The following is a 21,574-nucleotide window of genomic DNA, read 5'->3' as shown; positions in this document are numbered from 1 at the left end:
ATCCCATTGATCGATTTGCAAATACTTAACCTCCTTCGCATCCCAGGAATAAATCCTTCTTGATTTTTTAACGTACCACTGGCTTCAGTTTGCTGATATTTGGCTGAGAATCTTTGCATCCTTGTTCATTAGAGATAATAGCCTGTAGTTGTGTGTGTGTGTGTGTGTGTGTGTGTGTGTGTGTATGTGGTGTCTTTATCTGGTTTTAGAGTCAAGGTAATTCTGGCATCATTGAGTGGATTTGGAAGTTTTCTTTCCTCTTTTTTGGAAAAGTTCAAGAATAGGTATTAACTCTATTCTTTCAAGAATAGGTATTAACTCTTCTTTCAGTGTTTGTAGAATTCATCTGTGAAGCCATCTGGTCCTAGACTTTTGTTTGTTGCGAGTTTTTTGATTACTGATTCAATTTAATTGTTGATAATCAGTCTACTCACATTTTCTGTTTCTTCCTGCTTAATTTTTGGTAGGTTATATTTCTGGGAATTTATCCATTTCCTCTAGGTTGCCCAATATTTAGCATATAATTTTTCACAATGAATATTGTGAAATATTACAGTCATTTGTATTTCTGTGGTGTCAGTTATTATTTCTCCTCTTTCATTTCTGATTTTGTTGATTTGTATCCTCTCTCTCTCTCTCTCTTTTTCCTAATGAATCTGGTTAGAGGTTTATCAATTTTGTTGATCTTTTCAAAGAACCAACTCCTGGTTTCATTGATTGGTTCTAGTTTTGGGGGAGGGGGAGGAGCAGAGGGAGAGGGAGAGAGAGATTCATAAGTGGGCTCCACACCCAGCATGAAGTCTGACGTGGGGCTTGATCTCACAACCCCATGATCATGACCTGAGCCAAAATCAAGAATTAGACACTTAACTAATTTTGCCATCCAGGCGACCCACATTGGTTGGTTCTCTTACTTTTCAGTTTCTACGTCACTTCTTTCTACTCTAATCTTTATTATTTCCTTCCTTCTGCTCATCTTGAGTCTTGTTTATCCCTCTTTTTGTAACTCCTCTAGGTGTAAGATTAAGTTGTTTGAGCATTTTCTTGCTTCTGGAAGTAGGCCTGCGTTGCTACAATCTTCCCTCTCAGAACAGCTTTTGCTGCAGCTGGGGGTCATCTTCTCCTGCCCCTTCTGCCTCACTTCACATTTAGCCAACTGCCAAAACATCAGTTCTTCTTTGTTATCTTTCCTCTGCTTTTCTAACTCCTCATTCTTATTCCTTCACCCTGCACTTTTTGCTTATTCTATTTCTTCTGTTTGAAATGCAGTTCCTCCTCACTTTTGCTTTTTTAAAACCTGGGTATCCTTTGCCAGCTAGTAAAGATGCCTTCCATTCCCAAATAATGTTCCCTGATGTGCCTAACTGGAATGAATCTCTCATATATTAGTTTAAAAAAAAACAAAACAAAACCATTATTTGTCATTATTTATGTTCCTATTATGTTTTTCTGTTGTAAGTACCTGACATAAAGATAGGGATGTGCTTATATTTATGCGGTTTATCATCTTAAGTCTAGGGCATAAAAATTTAAACTGTATCGGGGCACCTGGGTTGCTCAGCAGGTTAATCCTCTGCCTTCGGCTCAGGTCATGATCTCAGGGTCCTGGGATTGAGCCCCGCATCGGGCTCTCTGCTCAGTGGGGCGCCTGCTTTCCTTTCCCTCTCTGCCTACTTGTGACCTCTCTCTCTCTCTCTCTCTGTGTCAAATAAATAAATAAAATCTTTAAAAAAAAATTTAAACTGTATCTAAACCCTCTCAGAACTAACTGAGTTGGTTCCTGCACTGCAGGCATCACTGCTGCCCGCCATGGATATTCTGTCTGTGTGTTCTCTAGCACTGCTTTGTGTTTTCCCCAAACTCACATCAACCACCTTGTTGTATTTGTGTTTACCTGCAACGGCCAAAAATTGCCCATTCTATAGAAAATGTCTTTATAATCACCCCAATTATTTTCGCAGCTGAGCTCAAACTACCAGAAAGCTGACACAGAAGGAACCAAAAGAAGTAAAAAAGCAAAGAAAATAGTCTAACTCGTTTGGAGAAAAGTTTGGTTCCTCAAAAGTTTAGACATACAGTGAGGATATGACGGAGCAGTTTTTCTCTTAGGTATATACCCAAGAGAAATGAAGATATATGTCCCCACGAATACCTCTACGTGAATGTTCATAACAACATTATTCATAAATAGCGAACAAATGGAAACAACCCACATGTGCATCAACTGATGAGTGGAAAGATAAGAACTAGTATATCCATACGGTGGAATTTTTTTTTTTTTTTAAGATTTTATTTATTTATTTGACAGAGAGAGATCACAAGTAGGCAGAGAGGCAGGCAGAGAGAGAGAGAGAGAGGAGGAAGCAGGCTCCCTGCTGAGTAGAGAGCCCAATGCGGGACTAGATCCCAGGACCCTGAGATCATGACCTGAGCCAAAGGCAGCGGATTAACCACTAAGCCACCCAGGCACCCCATACGGTGGACTTTTATTCAGCTATGAAAAGGAGTGAAGTAGTGACACATGCTAGAACAATCTTTCACAGAAGCCAACCACAGAGGCCGCTTACTGATTCTCTTTATACGAAATGTCCACGGTAGCCACATCCTTAGAAACAGAAAATACGTTAGTGGCTGCCGTAGGTTGTGATGGAAATATGGCGAGTGACTGCTGATGGGTATGGGTTTTCTTTGGGGGATTATGAAAGTGTTCTGGGATTAGATAGTAGTAATAGTTACATAACCCCGAATGTACTAAAATCCACTAAATTATACATTTTAAATGGTTAAACTTTCATGGCATGTGAATTTATACCTTAGTAAAGCTATTATTTTTTTTTAATTTTTTATTTTTTTTTTTTATCATGAAAAAACTGTATTTAGATTTAGCCAGCTGGACTCAGTTTAGATGATCCCAATTTTGTTGGCAACATCCAAAGCATCATAGTCAGGGGCCAGCCGAACATATGCCTTCTTCTCTCCATCAGGCCTGATTAAGGTGTTGACCTTGGCTACATCAATGTCATAGAGCTTCTTCACAGCCTGTTTGATCTGGTGCTTGTTGGCCTTGACATCCACAATGAACACAAGTGTGTTGTTGTCTTCTATTTTCTTCATGGCTGACTCAGTAGTCAGGGGGAACTTGATGATGGCATAGTGGTCAAGCTTGTTTCTCCTGGGGGCGCTCTTTCGAGGGTATTTAGGTTGCCTTCGGAGACGCAGAGTCTTGGGTCGTCGGAACGTAGGTGATGTGCGGATCTTCTTTTTTTTGTGACTGTGGACGCCTTTCAGCACCGCTTTCTTGGCTTTCAAAGCCTTTGCTTTGGCTTCGGCTTTGGGAGGGGCAGGGGCTTCCTTCTTAGCTTTCGGCGCCATCTTCGTAAAAGGCAAAAGCTATTATTTTTAAAAAAGAAGAAGAAGAGGGGCACCTGAGAGGCTCAGTTGGTTAAGTGTCTGCCTTTGGCTCAGGTCATGAGTTTGGGGTCCCGGGATCAAGCCCCACTTTGGGCTGCCTGCTCAATGGGGAACCAGCTTCTCCTTCTCTCTCTCTGCCACCCCCCTACACTCACTCATTCTCTCTCCACATTTCTCTCTCTCTCAAATAAAATCTTAAAGAAGAAGAAGAGATTAGAGAATTTAAAGGTGGGAGGAGAAAGGTTTTGAGTATGTTTCATTGAACCAAGGTGAGCTCTCTGACTGGTTAGACTGATGAGGAGATGAGGAAATGAAGGCGCAGAGAAATTAACCCACTTAACATTTTGTAGAGTGTGGTGGCAATGACTGAAGGAATCATTATTCAAAACACATGCTTTTTCCACTTGTTACCTTCCCAGAAGAGCATACACCTGATATGAGATATGTCTAGTGAACATATCGCTCAAGGAGGCCTGAGGACTGTTAGTTTGAAGTCTGGACTTAAGGCACCCTCCAACCCCCTGTTTGCCTTCTGGTGCCTTAAATAGTGCTATAGATGTGTGTGCTATTAATGCCTGTGATCAGCTTACTATGTTCCTGTATTTTCTTTACTCAAAACAGAGTAGTTATTGGTTCTCTCTGTGAAAGGAAAATGGTTGGGGCCTATGGCTAGGGGTGTCTATAATTTCTGAAAAGCACTACATGAATGACAAAATGCACCAGACTATTCAGGAGAGGATTTTACTCAAGTTGTTATAAAAGAATGTTCTTTAATGAGGACTGTCTCGGGAGGAAGAACACTTGGGTTTCATAAAACAAGGGAGTCAGTAAATAAGGGTGGACGTGGGTCTTGTCTCAGAATAGGAGAAGTCAGGGTGGTCCTTTGTGGTTAGCCACTGCTTCAGCCTTGTCTTTTCCAACATCATCAATAAGTTAAAATGATGCATACTTCTGCAGGTATTATAAAAATGGAAGCAATCTTCGAAGTGTTACTTAAGGTGGTACATTGTTCTCTTTCTGCACAACTGAAGTGAGAGGCACATACCTGTTTGTAGTCAGTTTGAAAAGAAACTAGAAGGGGCACCTGGGTGGCTCAGTGGGTTAAGCCTCTGCCTTCAGCTCAGGTCATGATCCCAGGGTCCTGGGATGGAGCCCCACATCGGACTCTCTGCTCATCGGGGAGCCTGCTTCCCCCTCTTCTCTCTGCCTATTTGTGATCTCTGTCTGTCAAATAAATAAATAAAATGTTTTAAAAAAATAAACTAGGGACGCCTGGGTGGCTCAGTTGGTTAAGCAGCTGCCTTCGGCTCAGGTCATGATCCCAGCGTCCTGGGATCGAGTCCCACATCGGGCTCCTTGCTCCGCAGGGAGCCTGCTTCTCCCTCTGTCTCTGCCTTCCACTCTGTCTGCCTGTGCTCGCTCTCACTCTCTCTCTCTCTGACAAATAAATAAATAAAATCTTTAAAAAAAAAATAAAAATAACTAGAAGGTGTCAGGAGAGTTCAAGAAGGGGAAGGGGCTGACTTTTGTGAACCAAGTTCCACAGGTAAGGAAGCCTATGGACAACGTGCTGGAGCCACAGCCAGCTTGGAAGGCATAGTCTCAGCAGGAGAGGAACTTTGGACTAAGGTGATGGAATGATTTTTCATAAGGGCTGACGGAGTTATTTTTGAACGTAAAAGTGGTTAAAAAAAATTCCCACATTTAGGGTCCTTAAGACTGATTTTGTTCCAGCACAGACTAGCTCAATAACAAACTAGTCTTTCCTAGTGGTTTTTTTTTTTTCCCCCCTTAGCGTAATTTCCATGATTTTGCCATATGGAAAGTCTGACTTTTATAAAGAACTTGCTCCACTGAGCAAGCTTGGTGCATTTTTCAAATGTTTTTTGACATTAACAGCTCTATTTCTCAATTAGCAAAGGGAATAAAGTTGATTATGCATATCCATGGGTGACAATTTACATCTGATTAGCCAGCTCTAAAGTAAACATTAAAAGGTCACTATAAATAACTTTTACTTCTTTTGTTTTCAGAAAGACTAGTCAGGCAGTCCTAGCTATGTCCTGCTCCCTGTGGTCGAAGGGCCCTATTTTAAAATGATGGGCCTAAACAAATATTGGGAGATAAAATCTGTAGAATTTAAAGTTTAGTTAGTTGACATTTTGTTTGTTGCATTTTTCTAACCATATTCTGATTTCCATCTGTTTTGTGAGAACTATTAGCTAATCATAGACATAAAAAAAAAAAAAAAAAGGAAACATATGTAAAGACTTGCAGCATGTTCTGATAACCTATTCATGGGTTTATCCTTACAGCTGAAAGGTCTTTCAGCTTTTTTTTTTTTCCTGACTAAAAATAGGCGAACTGTCAGAGAGGAGAGAAGAAATTAGTCCTATCTCCTCTATTGTAAAAATTAACAATTCATCCCTTTTTTAATGCTCACTGGGATCAGAATAGCGGGTGGTTTGTCTTGTGTATGAGAAAGATTTGGAAAAATAAATTTATAATGTTGGTCATGCAGGCAGTAGTTTTGGTGGTCCTTTGGTGTGCCGTAGTTTGGACTTGGCAGACCTGGAGCAGGTGAACTTCATGGCAGCTCCTAGTTGGTGTTTGTGAGCTTAAGTTACGGTTGCCATGCTTTACCCATGTGACCCTGCTCTCCCAGTCTATTCGGGAACATTGTTTTTTATCTTCTTTCCCCACATTATACATTCTTTTTCAACAATGGAAAGAGTCATACTGTTGGTAATTATTTTTTTAATTATAAAAGTACACATGCTCTTGGGAAAAAATTGGATAATATGAAAAGGTATGAAGAAACAAAGGTTTGAAGAAAAAATTTATAGTCCTACTTCTCAGAGATAATGATTCTTTCCATTTTGGTAAATATCCTTCCAAGCGTGTGCTTGTTTTGTTTTTTTCTTTTTCTTCTCTGTGTATAAATAAATATATTTTAACACAGAAATAGGTACATTGTTTCTAACCCAATTTTAAAAGCATGTAGCATTTGTAACATGTTATGCATGGCTTATGCATAGCTTTCTATTAATTAAATATGTATATATCTTTCATTTTGATGGGTATATGGTATTGCACTATGAAGATCCACTATAATTTATTAAGCAACTCCCAACTGTTGGATATTTAAGGCATTCTTTAGGATAAATTCTGGTGAAAATCCTGGGGCGTAATTTTTTTTTTAAAAGATTTCATTTATTTATTTGACAAAGAGAGAGAAATCACAAGCAGGCAGAGAGGCAGGCTGGGGCGGGGGGGGGGGGGGAAGCAGGCTCCCCACTGAGCATTAACCCACTGAGCCACCCAGGTGCCCCCTGGGGCGTAATTTTTGATACTGTTAAACCACTTTCCAGGGCTTTGTTATCAATGGTATTTAACAGTGCGCATTTTCTCATACCTTCAGTTAACAGAGTATTTTTTAAATTTTTGTCATTCTGATAAGGAAAATACCTTTTAAAGTTTAAATTTCCTTGATTTGAAAGTTTCAAAACTTTACACAAATTTAGAGGCACTCTGTGAACCTGTTCATGTTGTTTATTTTGCTTTTTCTCCTAAGAGATTTGCATTTTTGTATTGGTTCATAAGAGTTCTTTATGTATTAGGGAGAGGAACCCTCTGCCATATAAATCAACTTACTTAAATTAGTTTCCAGGCAATGGGGCAAAAATGCATTTTTCTCAATTTGTTGATTGTCTTTTCTTTTGGATTTATAGCATTTCCCTCCCCAAAAGCTACTTATTTATTTAGTCAAATGTGTTAATCTTTATAGTTTTTGGCTTTAAAATCATTCTTGGAAAAAATCTTCTTCCACTAAGAGTACAGAAATTGTTCCTTGAATTTTCTTTCAGTTTTGTGACTTTTTAAATATTTAAATATTTAATCTATCTGGAATTAGTTTTGGGGACAGATACTTGGCAGGATCCAAAATTATAATTTCTCCATGTTTAACTCATTACCCCAGCACTGGCATTTCAGAGTCCCCTGCTACTTTCATCATACACAAAGTCCCCATGGGTTTTTAGATCTAATTCTGCTTCCTCTCTTCTGTTCCACAGATCGATTACCATGATACTAACTCAGAGTTGCAAAAACACTTGATCATGGAGCAGGGCCAACTTTCCCTCACAGAGTTAGGTGGAGAGTATTTGAGAAGTATTGAGAGTGATTCCTAAGGCTTCCAGGAGGTGACCCCTGAATGAACCGTAAAGATGTAGCAGCAGTAAGACAAGTGAGGGTCAGGTTGGGGTAATGGGGAAGTGCAGTCCAGGCAGAGATGTTAGCGTGAGTGGTCTCAGAGGTGAGAAGTAACAGGATGGCATGTGTGCGCATGCGCACATGGGTTTTAGGTGAAATATGAGTCAGATGCCATGAGAAAAAAAGTCATAGCCATGGTCAGGTGCCTAATGCTTGTGGGTCTTTCAACCGTATAAGAAATTTAGACTGTTAAGGTGTTTTAAGTAGAGCCTTGACGCTGTGTGAGTTTTAGATTTTCTTTCTCTTTTCCCATGTATGCTCTCTTCTAGAGAAATCAGTCTATAGGTAAAGAGATCACTAGACATTTCTGTAGTCATCTAAATAGGGGGTGACAGGGACCTGAACCAACTGAGGTGGCATCACAGAGGGAGAGAAGCAAGTCAGATGAGAAGCCTGTTTTTTGTGAGCCACATGAAGGATGGCTGATGATGTTCACAGAAGAGTGAAAATTGGCTCCAGGTTTCCAGCATTGGTAAATGGCCTCAAGTTTCTAGACGTGGAGGAGACAAGACTGTCTTGTGAAGAAGAGGAGATGACAGAGTAACTTGGTGGCTTTAGGAGACGGACAGGGATGAGGGAACCATCTGACCTGACAAAACTGGTGGGCCTCCAGCAACCAACGCCATTTGAAGGCCACAGACAGGGTGTTCCCACTGTGAGTTTCATATTTCTGGCTTCTTTCTGAACAAACGCCTCTGGCTTTTCCACAGGTTACATACACGTCATGGTGGTGAACTCCTGCCCTTCTCTAACTCCCCTGTGGACGAGGTAGGAGTCTAGAATTTTTTTTAAAGCTCCATATTTAACCTCGCCAGTGTGAGGCAAGTTGCAGTTTCTCAGCTTCGTACATTAACTTCATCAGCAGCTAAATTTCTAGATGTGCCTTGCAGATGATATTTGAAGCTAGCCGACTTTGAATAATGATGACCCTGTAAAAGCAGCAATAAGAAAGACTTGTCGGAGCTGACAGAAAATCTCACAGAAGCCAGGGACAAAATGCTCCTTGCAAAATTTTTCTTTACTTGTACACACTTGTTGGCCTCTCTCAAATCAAGGGAGGAGTTAATTTTTCTAATTGGATGACTATTTCTGATGAATTCACATCTGATAAGAGTTAGAGTGTGAAGAGCAATAGAGGAAGAATAAAATGCATATGATTTGTGCCACTGAACTGCCAACTCTGTGTCATTAAGTAAGGAAATGTGGGGAGCATTGTCACCATCCTCAATTTATATTTATTGAATGCTGTGATGTTCGAGGTCAGGCTTATAAATAGTCCCTTGGTCAGGTTGAGTACACTAATAATTTATGCTGAGCAAGTAGAAGAGGTTACTAATTTTGTTTTCTTTACCATCTGTGTACCTCCTGGGCAGATCTTTTTTTTTTTTTTTTTTTTTTAAATCTGCTTATCTTTTTTTTTTTTTTAAACTTATTTATAAGCAAGACTGGCTGTTCTTCCAAAAAAAAAAAAAAAGAGTGTTGCAGATATCAGAATCCCCTTCCTTGCCCCCCAAACTTTGCATTCCAAAGAGAGATAGAAGAGAGTAGATTGGCTCTGCAAAACCTCAGGTTCTTCTCATCCTCACTGAAGTCCGCTTGATGCAGAATTGCCAAGAAAGTGAGCATGAATGTTCTGGGCTGGATTTTGTTTGTTTATTTGCTCGTTTAAGCTACAGACTGTCTCGTATTTGGTAATAGTGAAGTAATGCATGAAGTGTTATCAGGGTAGACTCCAACTGTTTTCTTGGTCTTCTCATCGGGAGCCAGGAACAGACACACAAACAGGTGGGCTGGGAGCTGGAGGAGAAGCCTTGAGCAAAGCAGAGAGCACGGAGAATTGTGGAAAATGGAAGCAAAACAGAAATGCGTTGTGGTAACAAATCCTGTGAGTGCCAAGTGTGCATGTATATGCAGCTATATGTTCATATTTATATTAATATGTTCATGTGTGTATAAGATCACAAAAAATTTTGATGCAGAATATATATTTTACTTATATAGGTTGATTTACAGACACAGAATTGAATGAAAAAAAAAAAAAGAATATTGCAATGCATAGCCCTAAAGCAGTCCATCTGAATGGTAATAAAAATCTGACTCTTTTGAGGAACTGATTTTGTCATTTTTCTCTTAAATGCAATTTGGCTTCTATTTCATACGATTTTTTTCATAGTATCAGTGGTACCAGGTAAGTGTCAGCTTGTAAGAGATGGGATCAATACTCAATAATTAAATTTGCACTTTTCTACCTATGTTCATTAAATATCTAACACAATCTTCCAGTTTAATTCTTATTTTGTCATTCTCCTATTTTGTTGGCTCTTCTTCCTCCTCAAGTCATCTTCCGACATTTGTACTCTTCAGAGCTCTGAACTTGTCCTCACTCTTCAGAGTGTTCTGAGTCCCTTTTATTCATTTTCATGTCTTCCTGGCCTATTGTGTAATTTTGACTCTTGTGGTGGATCCTGACAGCTACCCACCAGAACCCATTCTACCCTTGTCCTAGACACACATAGCCCTAGTGCATTTCCCAGCCTCGCTGGTAGGGATGGGGCCACATGAGTGAGGTCTCCCCAGGGGAATGTGAGTAGACATAGCACGTGCCCTTTCTAGAGCTGGCCCATGGAAAGCCCTCCAGGGGCTCCTCTCTGAACCTTCCTTCTCTAGCTAATGGGATGGATGCTGCTGTTGGACTGGATCTTGGAATAACTGTCTTCCCACCCTCATCTGAAATCCTTATGCCACCAGGGGAGAAACTTCTAACTAAAGCTACTGATTTTTGGTGGTCTGATAATAATATTTAGTCTGCCCTAACTAAGACAACTCTCAGACCTCTATGTCTTTACCTAGAGCCCAGGTCTTTTTCTTTCTTTTTTTTTTTTTTTTTTTTTTTTTTTTTTGAGCCCAGGTCTTTTTCTAACTGAGATCCAAACATCTAAGTGCTTACGAGACATGTTGTGGGTAATGTCCTCCAGGTATCTTAAACTCAGCTTGTCTAAGACCTGACCACTACTTCCCTCTCCTGACCCCATCCCTTTTCTAATATTGCTTTCTTTGTAAATGGTAAGCCCAGCCAATCAGATTCCAACTGACATACTTCCAAGTCCTTTTTGGCTGTTCTTAATGCTTCATCCCTCAGTCTAAGGGGTCAGCACATTTCAGTCTCGGGCTAAATTTGGCCCATTTGCCTGTTTGTTTGTTTGTTTGTTTGTTTTAATAAATAAATGTTGGTATGCAGTGACACTATTTCACTTACATATTTTCTGTGTCCCCTTTCTCAACAAAACACCAAAGTTGAGTAATTGTGGCAAAAGCCATATGACTGGCAAAGCCTAAATTTTGACCATCTGCCCCTTACAGAAAATTTTGCCAACCCTGGTCTAGTCAACTTGCCCGAGTCTGTTAATTCTGTCTTCTTAACAGTCTTTTGAGCCCATCTACTTCTTTACATTGCCACTGTCATTCCTATCCTCATGTGGACTACTGTTTCTGTGTATGTTGTCTTACAATTTTATGATGCATCCTCCATATGGCAGCCAAAGTCATCTTGCTACATGGGAAATGTTGAAGATCCATTTATTATTTTTCTTAGCCTACTCTACTAACACACCTCACAAATCTACGTGTTTGTTGTTTTGTTTTTAAAAATTAACATATAATATATTATTAGCCCCAGAGGTACAGGTCTGTGAAATCGTCAGGCTTACACTCTTTACAGCACTCACCATAGCTCATACTCTCCCCAGTGTCCATAACCCAGCCACCCTCTCCCTACCCCCTCCACCATGCAACCCTCAGTTTGTTTTGTGAGATTAAGAGTCTCCTTTGGTTTGACTCCCACCCGATCCCATCTTGTTTCATTTTTTCCTTCCCTACCCCCCATGACCTCCCACCCTGCCTCTCAAATTCCTCATATCAGGGAGATTATATGATAATTGTCTTTCTCTGATTGACTTATTTTGCTCAACATAATACCCTCTAGTTCCATCCACGTCATTTCAAATGGCAATATTTCATTTCTTTTGATGGCTGCATAGTATTCCATTGTGTATCTATACCACATCTTCTTTATCCATTCATCTGTTGATGGACATCTAGCTTCTTTCCATAGTTTGGCTATTGTGGACATTGCTGCTATAAACATTTGAGTGCACATGCCCCTTTGGATCACTACTTTTGTATCTTTAGGGTAAAGACCCAGTAGTGCAATTGCTGGGTTGTAAGGTATCTCTATTTTCAACTTTTTGAGGAACCTCCATGCTGTTTTCCAGAGCGGCTGCACCAGCTTGCATTCCCACCAACAGTGTAGGAGGGTTCCCCTTTCACTGCATCCTTGCCAGCATCTGTCGTTTCTTGCCTTGTTAATTTTAGCCATTCTGACTGGTGTGAGGTGTTATCTCATTGTGGTTTTGATTTATATTTCCCTGAGGCCAAGTGATGTGGAGCACTTTTTCATGTGTCTGTTGGCCATCTGGATGTCTTCTTTGCAGAAATGTCTGTTCATGTCCTTTGCCCATTTCTTGACTGGATTATTTGTTCTTTGGGTGTTGGGTTTGATAAGTTCTTTATAGATTTTAGATACTAACCATTTATCTGATATGTTGTTTACAAATATCATCTTCCATTCTCTCAGTTGTCTTTGGTTTTGTTGACTGCTTCCTTTTCTGTGCAAAAGCTTTTGATCTTGATGAAATCCCAATAGTTCATTTTTGCCCTTGCTTCCCTTGCCTTTGGCGATGTTCCTAGGAAGATGTTGCTGTGGCTGAGGTTGAAGAGGTTGCTGCCTGTGTTCTCCTCAAGGATTTTGATGGGTTCCTTTCTCACATTGAGGTCCTTCATCCATTTTGAGTCTTTTTTTTGTCTGTGGTGTAAGGAAATGGTCCAATTTCATTTTTCTGCATGTGGCTATACAATTTTCCCAACACCATTTATTGAAGAGGCTGTTTTTTTCCATTGGACATTCTTTCCTGCTTTGTCGAAGATTAGTTGACCATAGAGTTGAGGGTCTATTTCTGGGCTCTCTATTCTGTTCCATTGATCTATGTGTCTGTTTTTGTGCCAGTACCATGCTGTCTTAATGATGACAAGTTTGTAATAGAGCTTGAAGTCCAGAATTGTGATGCCACCAACGTTGGCTTTCTTTTTCAATATTCCTTTGGCTATTCGAGGTCTTTTTTGGTTCCATATAAATTTTAGGATTATTTGTTCCATTTCTTTGAAAAAAATGGATGGCATTTTGATAGGAATTGCATTAAATGTGTAGATTGCTTTAGATAGCATAGACATTTTCACAATATTTATTCTCCCAATCCAGGAGCATGGAACATTTTTCCATTTCTTTGTGTCTTCCTCAATTTCTTTTTTTTTTTTAAGATTATTTATTTATTTATTTGACAGAGAGAGAGAGAGATCACAAATAGGCAGAGAGGCAGGCAGAGAGATGGGGGGAGGCAGGCTCCCTGCCGAGCAGAAAGACTGATGCCGGGCTTGATCCCAGGAGCCTGAAATCATGACCAAAGTTGAAGGCAGAGGCTTAACCCACTGAGCCACCCAGGTGCCCTCTTCCTCAACTTCTTTCATGAGTACCTTATAGTTTTCTGAGGATAGATTCTTTGCCTCTTTGGTTAGGTTTATTCCTAGGTATCTTATGGTTTTTGGTGCTATTGTAAATGGGATTGCCTCTTTAATTTCTCTTTCTTCTGTCTTGCTGTTTGTGTATAGAAATGCGACTGATTTCTGTGCATTGATTTTATATCCTGACACTTTACTGAATTCCTGTACAAGTTCTAGCAATTCTGGAGTGGAGGCTTTTGGGTTTTCCACATAAAGTATCATATCATCTGCAAGGAGTGATAGTTTGACTTCTTCTTTGCCAATTTGGATGCCTTTAATTTCTTTTTGTTGTCTGATTGCTAAGGCTAGGATTTCTAGTACTATGTTGAATAGCAGTGGTGATAGTGGACGTCTCTGCCATGTTCCTGACCTTAGCGGAAAACTCTCAGTTTTTCTCCATTGAGAATGATATTTGCTGTGGGTTTTTCATAGATGGCTTTGATGATTTTGAGGAATGTACTTTGAAGAGTTTTGATCAAGAAAGAATGGTGTACTTTCTCAAATGCTTTTTCAGCATCCATTGAGAGTATCCTATGATGCTTGTTTCAGTATTTATTGAGAGTTCTTTCTTTTATTAATGTATTGTATCACATTGACTTTTGGGTGTTGAACCAACCTTGCAGCCCTGGAATAAATCTCACTGTGGTGAATAATCCTTTTAATGTACTGTTGGATCTATTTGGCTAGTATTTTGGTGAGAATTTTCGCATCTGTGTTCATCAAGGATATTGGTCTGTAGTTCTCTTTTCTGATGGGGTCTTTGTCTGGTTTTGGGATCAAGGTAATGCTGGCCTCATAAAATGAGTTTGGAAGTTTTCCTTCCAGTTCTATTTTTTGGAACAGTTTCAGGAGAATAGGTATTAATTCTTCTTTAAATGTTTGATTGTTTGGAGATTTTTAATGACTGTTTCAATCTCTTTACTGGTTATGGGTCTGTTCAGGCTTTCTATTTCTTCCTGGTTCAGTTGTGGTAGTTTATATGTTTCTAGGAATGCATCCATTTCTTCCAGATTGTCAAATTTATTGGCGTAGAGTTGCTCATAGTATGTTCTTATAATAGTTTGTATTTCTTTGGTGTTAGTTGTGATCTCTCCTCTTTCATTCATGATTTTATTTATTTGGGTCCTTTCTCTTTTCTTTTTGATAAGTCGGGCCAGGGGTTTATCAATTTTATTAATTCTTTCAAAGAACCAGCTCCTAGTTTCGTTGATTTGTTCTATTGTTTTTTTGGTTTCTATTTCATTGATTTCTGCTCTGATCTTTATGATTTCTCTTCTCCTGCTGGGCTTAGGGTTTCTTTCTTGTTCTTTCTCCAGCTCCTTTAGGTGTAGGGTTAGGTTGTGTACCTGAGACCTTTCTTGTTTCTTGAGAAAGGCTTGTACCGCTATATATTTTCCTCTCAGGACTGCCTTTGTTGTGTCCCACAGATTTTGAACCGTTGTATTTTCATTATCATTTGTTTCCATGATTTTTTTCAATTCTTCTTTAATTTCCCGGTTGACCCATTCATTCTTTAGAAGGATGCTGTTTAGTCTCCATGTATTTGGGTTCTTTCCAAACTTCCTTTTGTGGTTGAGTTCTAGCTTTAGAGCATTGTGGTCTGAAAATATGCAGGGAATGATCCCAATCTTTTGATACCGGTTGAGTCCTGATTTAGGACCGAGGATGTGATCTATTCTGGAGAATGTTCCATGTGCACTAGAGAAGAATGTGTATTCTGTTGCTTTGGGATGAAATATTCTGAATATATCTGTGATGTCCATCTGGTCCAGTGTGTCGTTTAAGGCCTTTATTTCCTTGCTGATCTTTTGCTTGGATGATCTGTCCATTTCAGTGAGGGGAGTGTTAAAGTCCCCTACTATTATTGTATTATTGTTGATGTGTTTCTTTGATTTTGTTATTAATTGGTTTATATAGTTGGCTGCTCCCACGTTGGGGGCATAGATATTTAAAATTGTTAAATCTTCTTGTTGGACAGACCCTTTGAGTATGATATAGTGTCCATCCTCATCTCTTATTATAGTCTTTGGCTTAAAATCTAATTGATCTGATATAAGGATTGCCACTCCTGCTTTCTTCTGATGTCCATTAGCATGGTAAATTCTTTTCCACCCCCTCACTTTAAATCTGGAGGTGTCTTCGGGCTTAAAATGAGTTTCTTGGAGGCAACATATAGATGGGTTTTGTTTTTTTATCCATTCTGATACCCTGTGTCTTTTGACAGGGGCATTTAGCCCATTAACATTCAGGGTAACTATTGAGAGATATGAATTTAGTGCCATTGTATTGCCTGTAAGGTGACTGTTACTGTATATGGTCTCTGTTCCTTTCTGATCTACCACTTGTAGGCTCTCTCTTTGCTTAGAGGACCCCTTTCAATATTTCCTGTAGAGCTGGTTTGGTATTTGCAAATTCTTTCAGTTTTTGTTTGTCCTGGAAGCTTTTAATCTCTCCTTCTATTTTCAATGATAGCCTAGCTGGATATAGTATTCTTGGCTGCATGTTTTTCTCGTTTAGTGCTCTGAAAATATCATGCCAGCTCTTTCTGGCCTGCCAGGTCTCTGTGGATAAGTCAGCTGCCAATCTAATATTTTTACCATTGTGTGTTACAGACTTCTTTTCCCGGGCTGCTTTCAGGATTTTCTCTTTGTCACTGAGACTTGTAAATTTTACTATTAGGTGACGGGGTGTGGACCTATTCCTATTGATTTTGAGGGGCGTTCTCTGAACCTCCTGAATTTTGATGCTCGTTCCCTTTGCCATATTGGGGAAATTCTCCCCAATAATTCTCTCCAGTATACCTTCTGCTCCCCTCTCTCTTTCTTCTTCTTCTGGAATCCCAATTATTCTAATGTTGTTTCATCTTATGGTGTCACTTATCTCTCGAATTCTCCCCTCGTGGTCCAGTAGCTGTTTGTCCCTCTTTTGCTCAGCTTCTTTATTCTCTGTCATTTGGTCTTCTATATCACTAATTCTTTCTTCTGCCTCATTTATCCTAGCAGTGAGAGCCTCCATTTTTGATTGCACTTCATTAATAGCTTTTTTGATTTCAACTTGGTTAGATTTTAGTTCTTTTATTTCTCCAGAAAGGGCTTTTATATCTCTCGAGAGGGTTTCTCTAATATCTTCCATGCCTTTTTCGAGCCCGGCTAGAACCTTGAGAATTGTCATTCTGAACTCTAGATCTGACATATTACCAATGTCTGTATTGATTAGGTCCCTAGCCTTCGGTACTGCCTCTTGTTCTTTTTTTTGTGTTGAATTTTTCCGTCTTGTCATTTTGTCCAGATAAGAGTATATGAAGGGGCAAGTAAAATACTAAAAGGGTGGCAACAACCCCAGGAAAAAATGCTTTAACCAAATTAGAAGAGATCCAAAATCGTGAGGGGGGAGAAAGGGGATAAAAAGAGGTTCAAAAAGGAAGAAAGAAAAAAAAAAAAGAAAAAGAAAAAAGAAAAGAAAAGAATTAAAAAAAAAGGAAAACACCTAAGAAAAATGTAAAAAAGAAAAAATATATATATTAGATAAACTAGTAAAAAATCGTTAAAAATAAAAAGGTAACAGTTAAAAAAAAAAAAAACATTTTACCCGAAGGCGAGAAAAAAAAAAAAAAAATGAAAAAGAAAAAAATTAAATTAACTGCAAGACTAAAAAAAAATCACAGGGAAAAAGCCATGAGTTCCGTGCTTGGCTTTCTCCTCCTCCGAATTCTGCTGCTCTCCTTGGTATTGAAACCGCACTCCTTGGTAGGTGAACTTGGTCTTGGCTGGATTTCTTGTTGATCTTCTGGGGGAGGGGCCTGTTGTAGTGATTCTCAAGTGTCTTTGCCCCAGGCGGAATTACACCGCCCTTACCCGGGGCCGGGGTGAGTAATCCGCTCGGGTTTGCTTTCAGGAGCTTTTGTTCCCTGAGCGCTTTCCGTAGAGTTCCGGAGGACGGGAATACAAATGGCGGCCTCCTGGTCTCCGGCCCGGAGGAGCCAAGAGCCCAGGGCCGCACTCCTCAGTGCGCCCTCAGAGAACAGCGCCCAGTTACTCCCGTCTGCCTGACCTCCGGCCGCGCTCCGAGCTCTCCGAGCCTGCGACCAGTTCAAGGTAACACCGAGCTGTGAGCTTACTGTCGGCTCTGTCTCTGTAGCCGGCTTTCCCGTTCCAATACCCGCAAGGTCTGCGACACTCAGACACCCCTGCTCCTTTTGTGACCCTGCGGGACCTGAGGCCACGCTGAACCCGCGTGGGCTTCGCCCCGGTTTAGCCTCTGGAGCGATGTCCCTCAGCAGAACAGACTTTTAAAAGTCCTGATTTTGTGCACCGTTGCTCCGCCGCTTGCCGGGAGCCGGCCCCTCCCCCCGGGGTCTATCTTCCCGTCGCTTTGGATTCACTTCTCTGCCGGTCCTACCTTTCAGAAAGTGGTTGTTTTTCTGTTTCCAGAATTGCTGTTCTTCTTTTCGATCTGCCGATGGATTTTCAGGTGTTTGCAATCTTTAGATAAGCTATCTAGCTGATCTCCGGCTAGCTGAAGCAGTCTCAGCCTGCTACTTCTCCGCCATCTTGGTCTGTTCAGGTTTCCTATTTCACCCTGGTTCAGTTTTGGTAGTTTATACATCTCTAGGAATGGCATCCATTTCTTCAAGATTTTCAAATTTCCTGGTGTCTAGTTGCTCATGATATGTTCTTATAATTATATTTCTTTGGTGTTGGTTGTGATCTCTCATCTTTCATTCATTATTTTATTTATTTAGGTCCTTTCTCTTTTCTTTTTGATAAGTCTGACCACGGGTTTATCAATCTTATTAAGTCTTTCAAAGAACAAGCTCTTAGTTTTGTTGATTTGTTCTACTATTTTTTGTTTGTTTGTTTGTTTGTTTCTATTTTGTTGATTTCTGCTCTGATCTTTATTATTTCTCTTCTCCTGCTGGGTTTTAGGTTTTCTTTGCTGTTCTTTATCTAGCTCCTTTAGGTGTAGGTTAGGTTGTGTATTTGAGAACTTTCTTGTTTCTTGAGAAAGGCTTGTATTGCTATATATTTTCCTCTCAGGACTGCCTTTGCTATGTCCCACAGATTTTGAACCATTGTGTTTTCATTATCATTTGTTTCCATGAATTTTTTCAATTCTTCTTTAATTTACTGGTTGACCTATTCATTCTTTAGAAGGATGCTCTTTAGCCTCCATATATTTGAATTCTTTCCCAATTTCCTCTTGTGATTGAGTTCTAGCATTAGAGCATTGTGGTCTGAAAATATCCAGGGAATGATCCCAGTCTTTTGGTACCAGTTGAGAGCTGATTTGTGACCCAGGATATGATCTATTCGGGATAATGTTCCATGTGCACTAGAGGAGAATGTGTATTCTGTTGCTTTTGAATGGAATGTACTGAATATTTCTGTGATGTTCATCTGGTCAAGTGTGTTATTTAAGGCCTTTATTTCCTTGTTGATCTTTTGCTTGGATGATCTGTCCATTACAGTGTGGGGGGGGCTGTTAAAGTCCCCTATTATTATTGTATTGTTGTCGATGTTTTTCTTTGTTTTTTTTTTTTGTTTGTTTGTTTGTTTTTACTAATTGGCTTATGTAATTGACTGCTCCCATGTTAGGGGAATAGATATTTAAAATTGTTAGATCTTCTTGTTGGACAGGCCCTTTGAGTATGATATAATGTCCTTCCTCATCTTTTATTATAGTCTTTGGCTTAAAATCTAATTTATCTGACATAAGGACTGCTACCCCAGCTTCCTTTTGGTGCCCATTAGCATGGTAAACTGTTTTCTAACCCCTCACTTTCAATCTGGAAGCATCTTTGGGTCTAAAATGAGCCTTTTACAAAAAGCATATCGACGGGTCTTTATTTTTTATTTATTTATTTTTTAAAGATTTTATTTATTTATTTATCAGAGTGACCACAGGCAGACAGTGTGGCAGGCAGAGGCAGACAGAGAAGCAGGCTCCCGCTGAGCAAGGATCCCGATGTGGGACTCGATCCCAGGATGTTGAGATCATGACCTGAGCCAAAGGCAACGGCTTAACCAACTGAGCCACCCAGGCGTCCATAGGAGATGGGTCTTGTTTTTTATCCATTCTGATAGCCTGTGTCTTTTGATTGGGGGCATTTAGCCCATTTACATTCAGGGTAACTATTGAGAGATAAGAATGAATTTAGTGCCATTGTATTACCTGTAAGGTGATTGTTAACTGTATATTGTCTCTGTCCTTTCTGGTCCACTACTTTTAGGCTCTCTCTTTGCTTAGAGGACCCCTTTCAATATTTCCTCTAGGGCTAGTTTGGTGTTTGCAAATTCTTTTAGTTTTTGTTTGTCCTGGAAGCTTTTTGTCTCTCCTTCTATTTTCAGTGATAGCCTAGCTGGGTACAGTATTATTGGCTGCATGTTTTTCTCATTTAGTGCTCTGTATATATCATGCCAATTCTTTCTGGCCTGCTATGTCTCTGTGGATAAGTCTGCTGCTATTCTAATATTTCTACCATTTTATGTTACAGACCTCTTGTCCTGAGCTGTTTTCAGGATTTTCTCTTTGTCACTAGGACTTGTAAGTTTTACTATTAGATGATGGGGTATGGACCTATTTTTATTGATTTTGGGGGCGATCTCTGTGCCTCCTGGATTTTGATGCTTGTTCCCTTTGCCATATTAGGGAAATTCTCTTCTATAATTTGTACCAGTATGCCTTCTGCCCTCCTCTCTCTTCTTCTTCTGGGATCCCAATTATTCTAATATTGTTCCATCTTATAGTATCACTTATCTCTCAATTTCTCCTCCTGTGGTCCAGTAGTTGTTTGTCTCTCTTTTGCTCAACTTCTTTATTCTCTGTCATTTGGTCTTCTATATCCCAATTCTCTTTTCTGCCTCCTTTATCCTAGCATTAAGAGCCTCCATTTTTTATTGCAACTCATTAATAGCTTTTTTGATTTCAGCTTGGTTAGATTTCAGTTCTTTTATTTCTCCACAAAGAGCTTTTATTTCTCCAGACAGGCTTCTCTAATATCCTCCATGCCTTTTTCGAGCTCAGCTAGCACCTTGAGAATTGTCATTCTGAACTCTAGATCTGACATATTACCAATGTCCATATGGATTATATCCCTAGCCTTTGGTACTGCCTTTTGTTCTTTTTTCTTGTGGTGAATTTTTCTGCCTTTTCATTTTATTTAGATAAGAATATATGAATGAGAGAATAAAATACTAAAAGAGTAGCAATGATCCCAGAAAAATATATGCTAGCCAAATCAGAAGAGACCCCAAATTGGGGGATAATAAATATGGTAAAGAGAAGTTTAAGAAATTTTTTTTTAAAAATTTAAATATATATGTATATATACATATATTAGACTGGTAAATAGAACAGAGCCACCCACTTGATTTTGGGTGTATTTTGGTCTCTTAGAAGAAACTACCTCCCAAAATTTTAAAGAATTAAAAACAAATATATATACTAAAATAAGGATACACATGATGAAGGGATGGAATATGACTGTAAAGATGAAAATTTTTAAACAATTCTAAAAAAGGAATTGATAAGATAAGTTGGTTGGTGGAATAAAGAAAAAGAAAGTTCAGAGAATTTGCTCAGTCTGGCAACTACAACAAAGCCCTGTGCTAGATTTAGGGTATATTTTGATCTATTAAAAGAAGTTGTATTCCCAAATTTTTTAATAAACAACACCTTATATGTATACAAAAAATAAAGTGAGGTACAATGAAGGATAAAATATGACTATAATAATGAAGGTTTAAAAAGATTTTTGTTTTTTAGAAAGATACTGTTAAGATAATCTAGTTAGAAAATGCTAAAAGAGCAAAAAGGAAAAGCTAAAAAAATTAGAATAAGAAAAAAACAAAATTAAAAAAATTTAATTAACTTTGCAAGATTAAAGAATCATGGGGAGAAAGCCATGAATTCCCTGCTTTGCTTTCTCCTCCTCTGGATTTCCGCTGTTCTCCTTGGTCAGTGAGTTTGGTCTTGGCTGGATGTTCTTGCTGATCTTCTGGGGGAGGGGCCTGTTGCAGTGATTCTCAAATGTCTTTGCCCAAGGTGGAACTGCATTGCCCTTGCCAGGGGCCAGACTAAATATTCTGCTCCAGTTCGCTCTTGGGAGCTTTTGTTCCCTGATCACTTTCTGTAGAGCTCTGGAGGATGGGAATGAAAATGGCAGCCTCCCTGTCTCTGGCCTGGAGGAGGCAAGAGCTCAGAGCCCCACTCCTCAGTGCGCCCTTGGAGAAAAGCGTTCAATCACTCCTGTCTCCCTGGTCTCTGGCCGCACTCCGAG

General features: G+C 39.5%; 2 protein-coding genes across 9 annotated transcripts in view; one reads left to right on the top strand and one right to left on the bottom strand.

Moving 5' to 3' along the window:
- The window catches only part of ENOX1 (ecto-NOX disulfide-thiol exchanger 1), a 568,976-nt gene that overhangs the window by 82,065 nt on the left and 465,337 nt on the right, over positions 1-21,574 (top strand). The window lies entirely within an intron of this gene.
- Positions 2,902-3,384, bottom strand: LOC116574255 (60S ribosomal protein L23a). The gene has a single exon (XM_032314939.1). It carries the CDS (start codon positions 3,370-3,372, stop codon positions 2,902-2,904), a length of 471 nt encoding a protein of 156 aa, XP_032170830.1. The 5' UTR covers positions 3,373-3,384.

The sequence above is a fragment of the Mustela erminea genome, chromosome 15, assembly GCF_009829155.1.
Source record: "Mustela erminea isolate mMusErm1 chromosome 15, mMusErm1.Pri, whole genome shotgun sequence".
Lineage (NCBI taxonomy): Eukaryota > Metazoa > Chordata > Mammalia > Carnivora > Mustelidae > Mustela > Mustela erminea.
Note: the sequence above shows the minus strand (reverse complement) of the source record. Positions and strands in the feature narration are given on the sequence as shown.

Bases quoted from the DNA above. Each gene is read 5' to 3' on its own strand.
- LOC116574255 (XM_032314939.1), bottom strand. From the start codon at position 3,372: ATGGCGCCGAAAGCTAAGAAGGAAGCCCCTGCCCCTCCCAAAGCCGAA.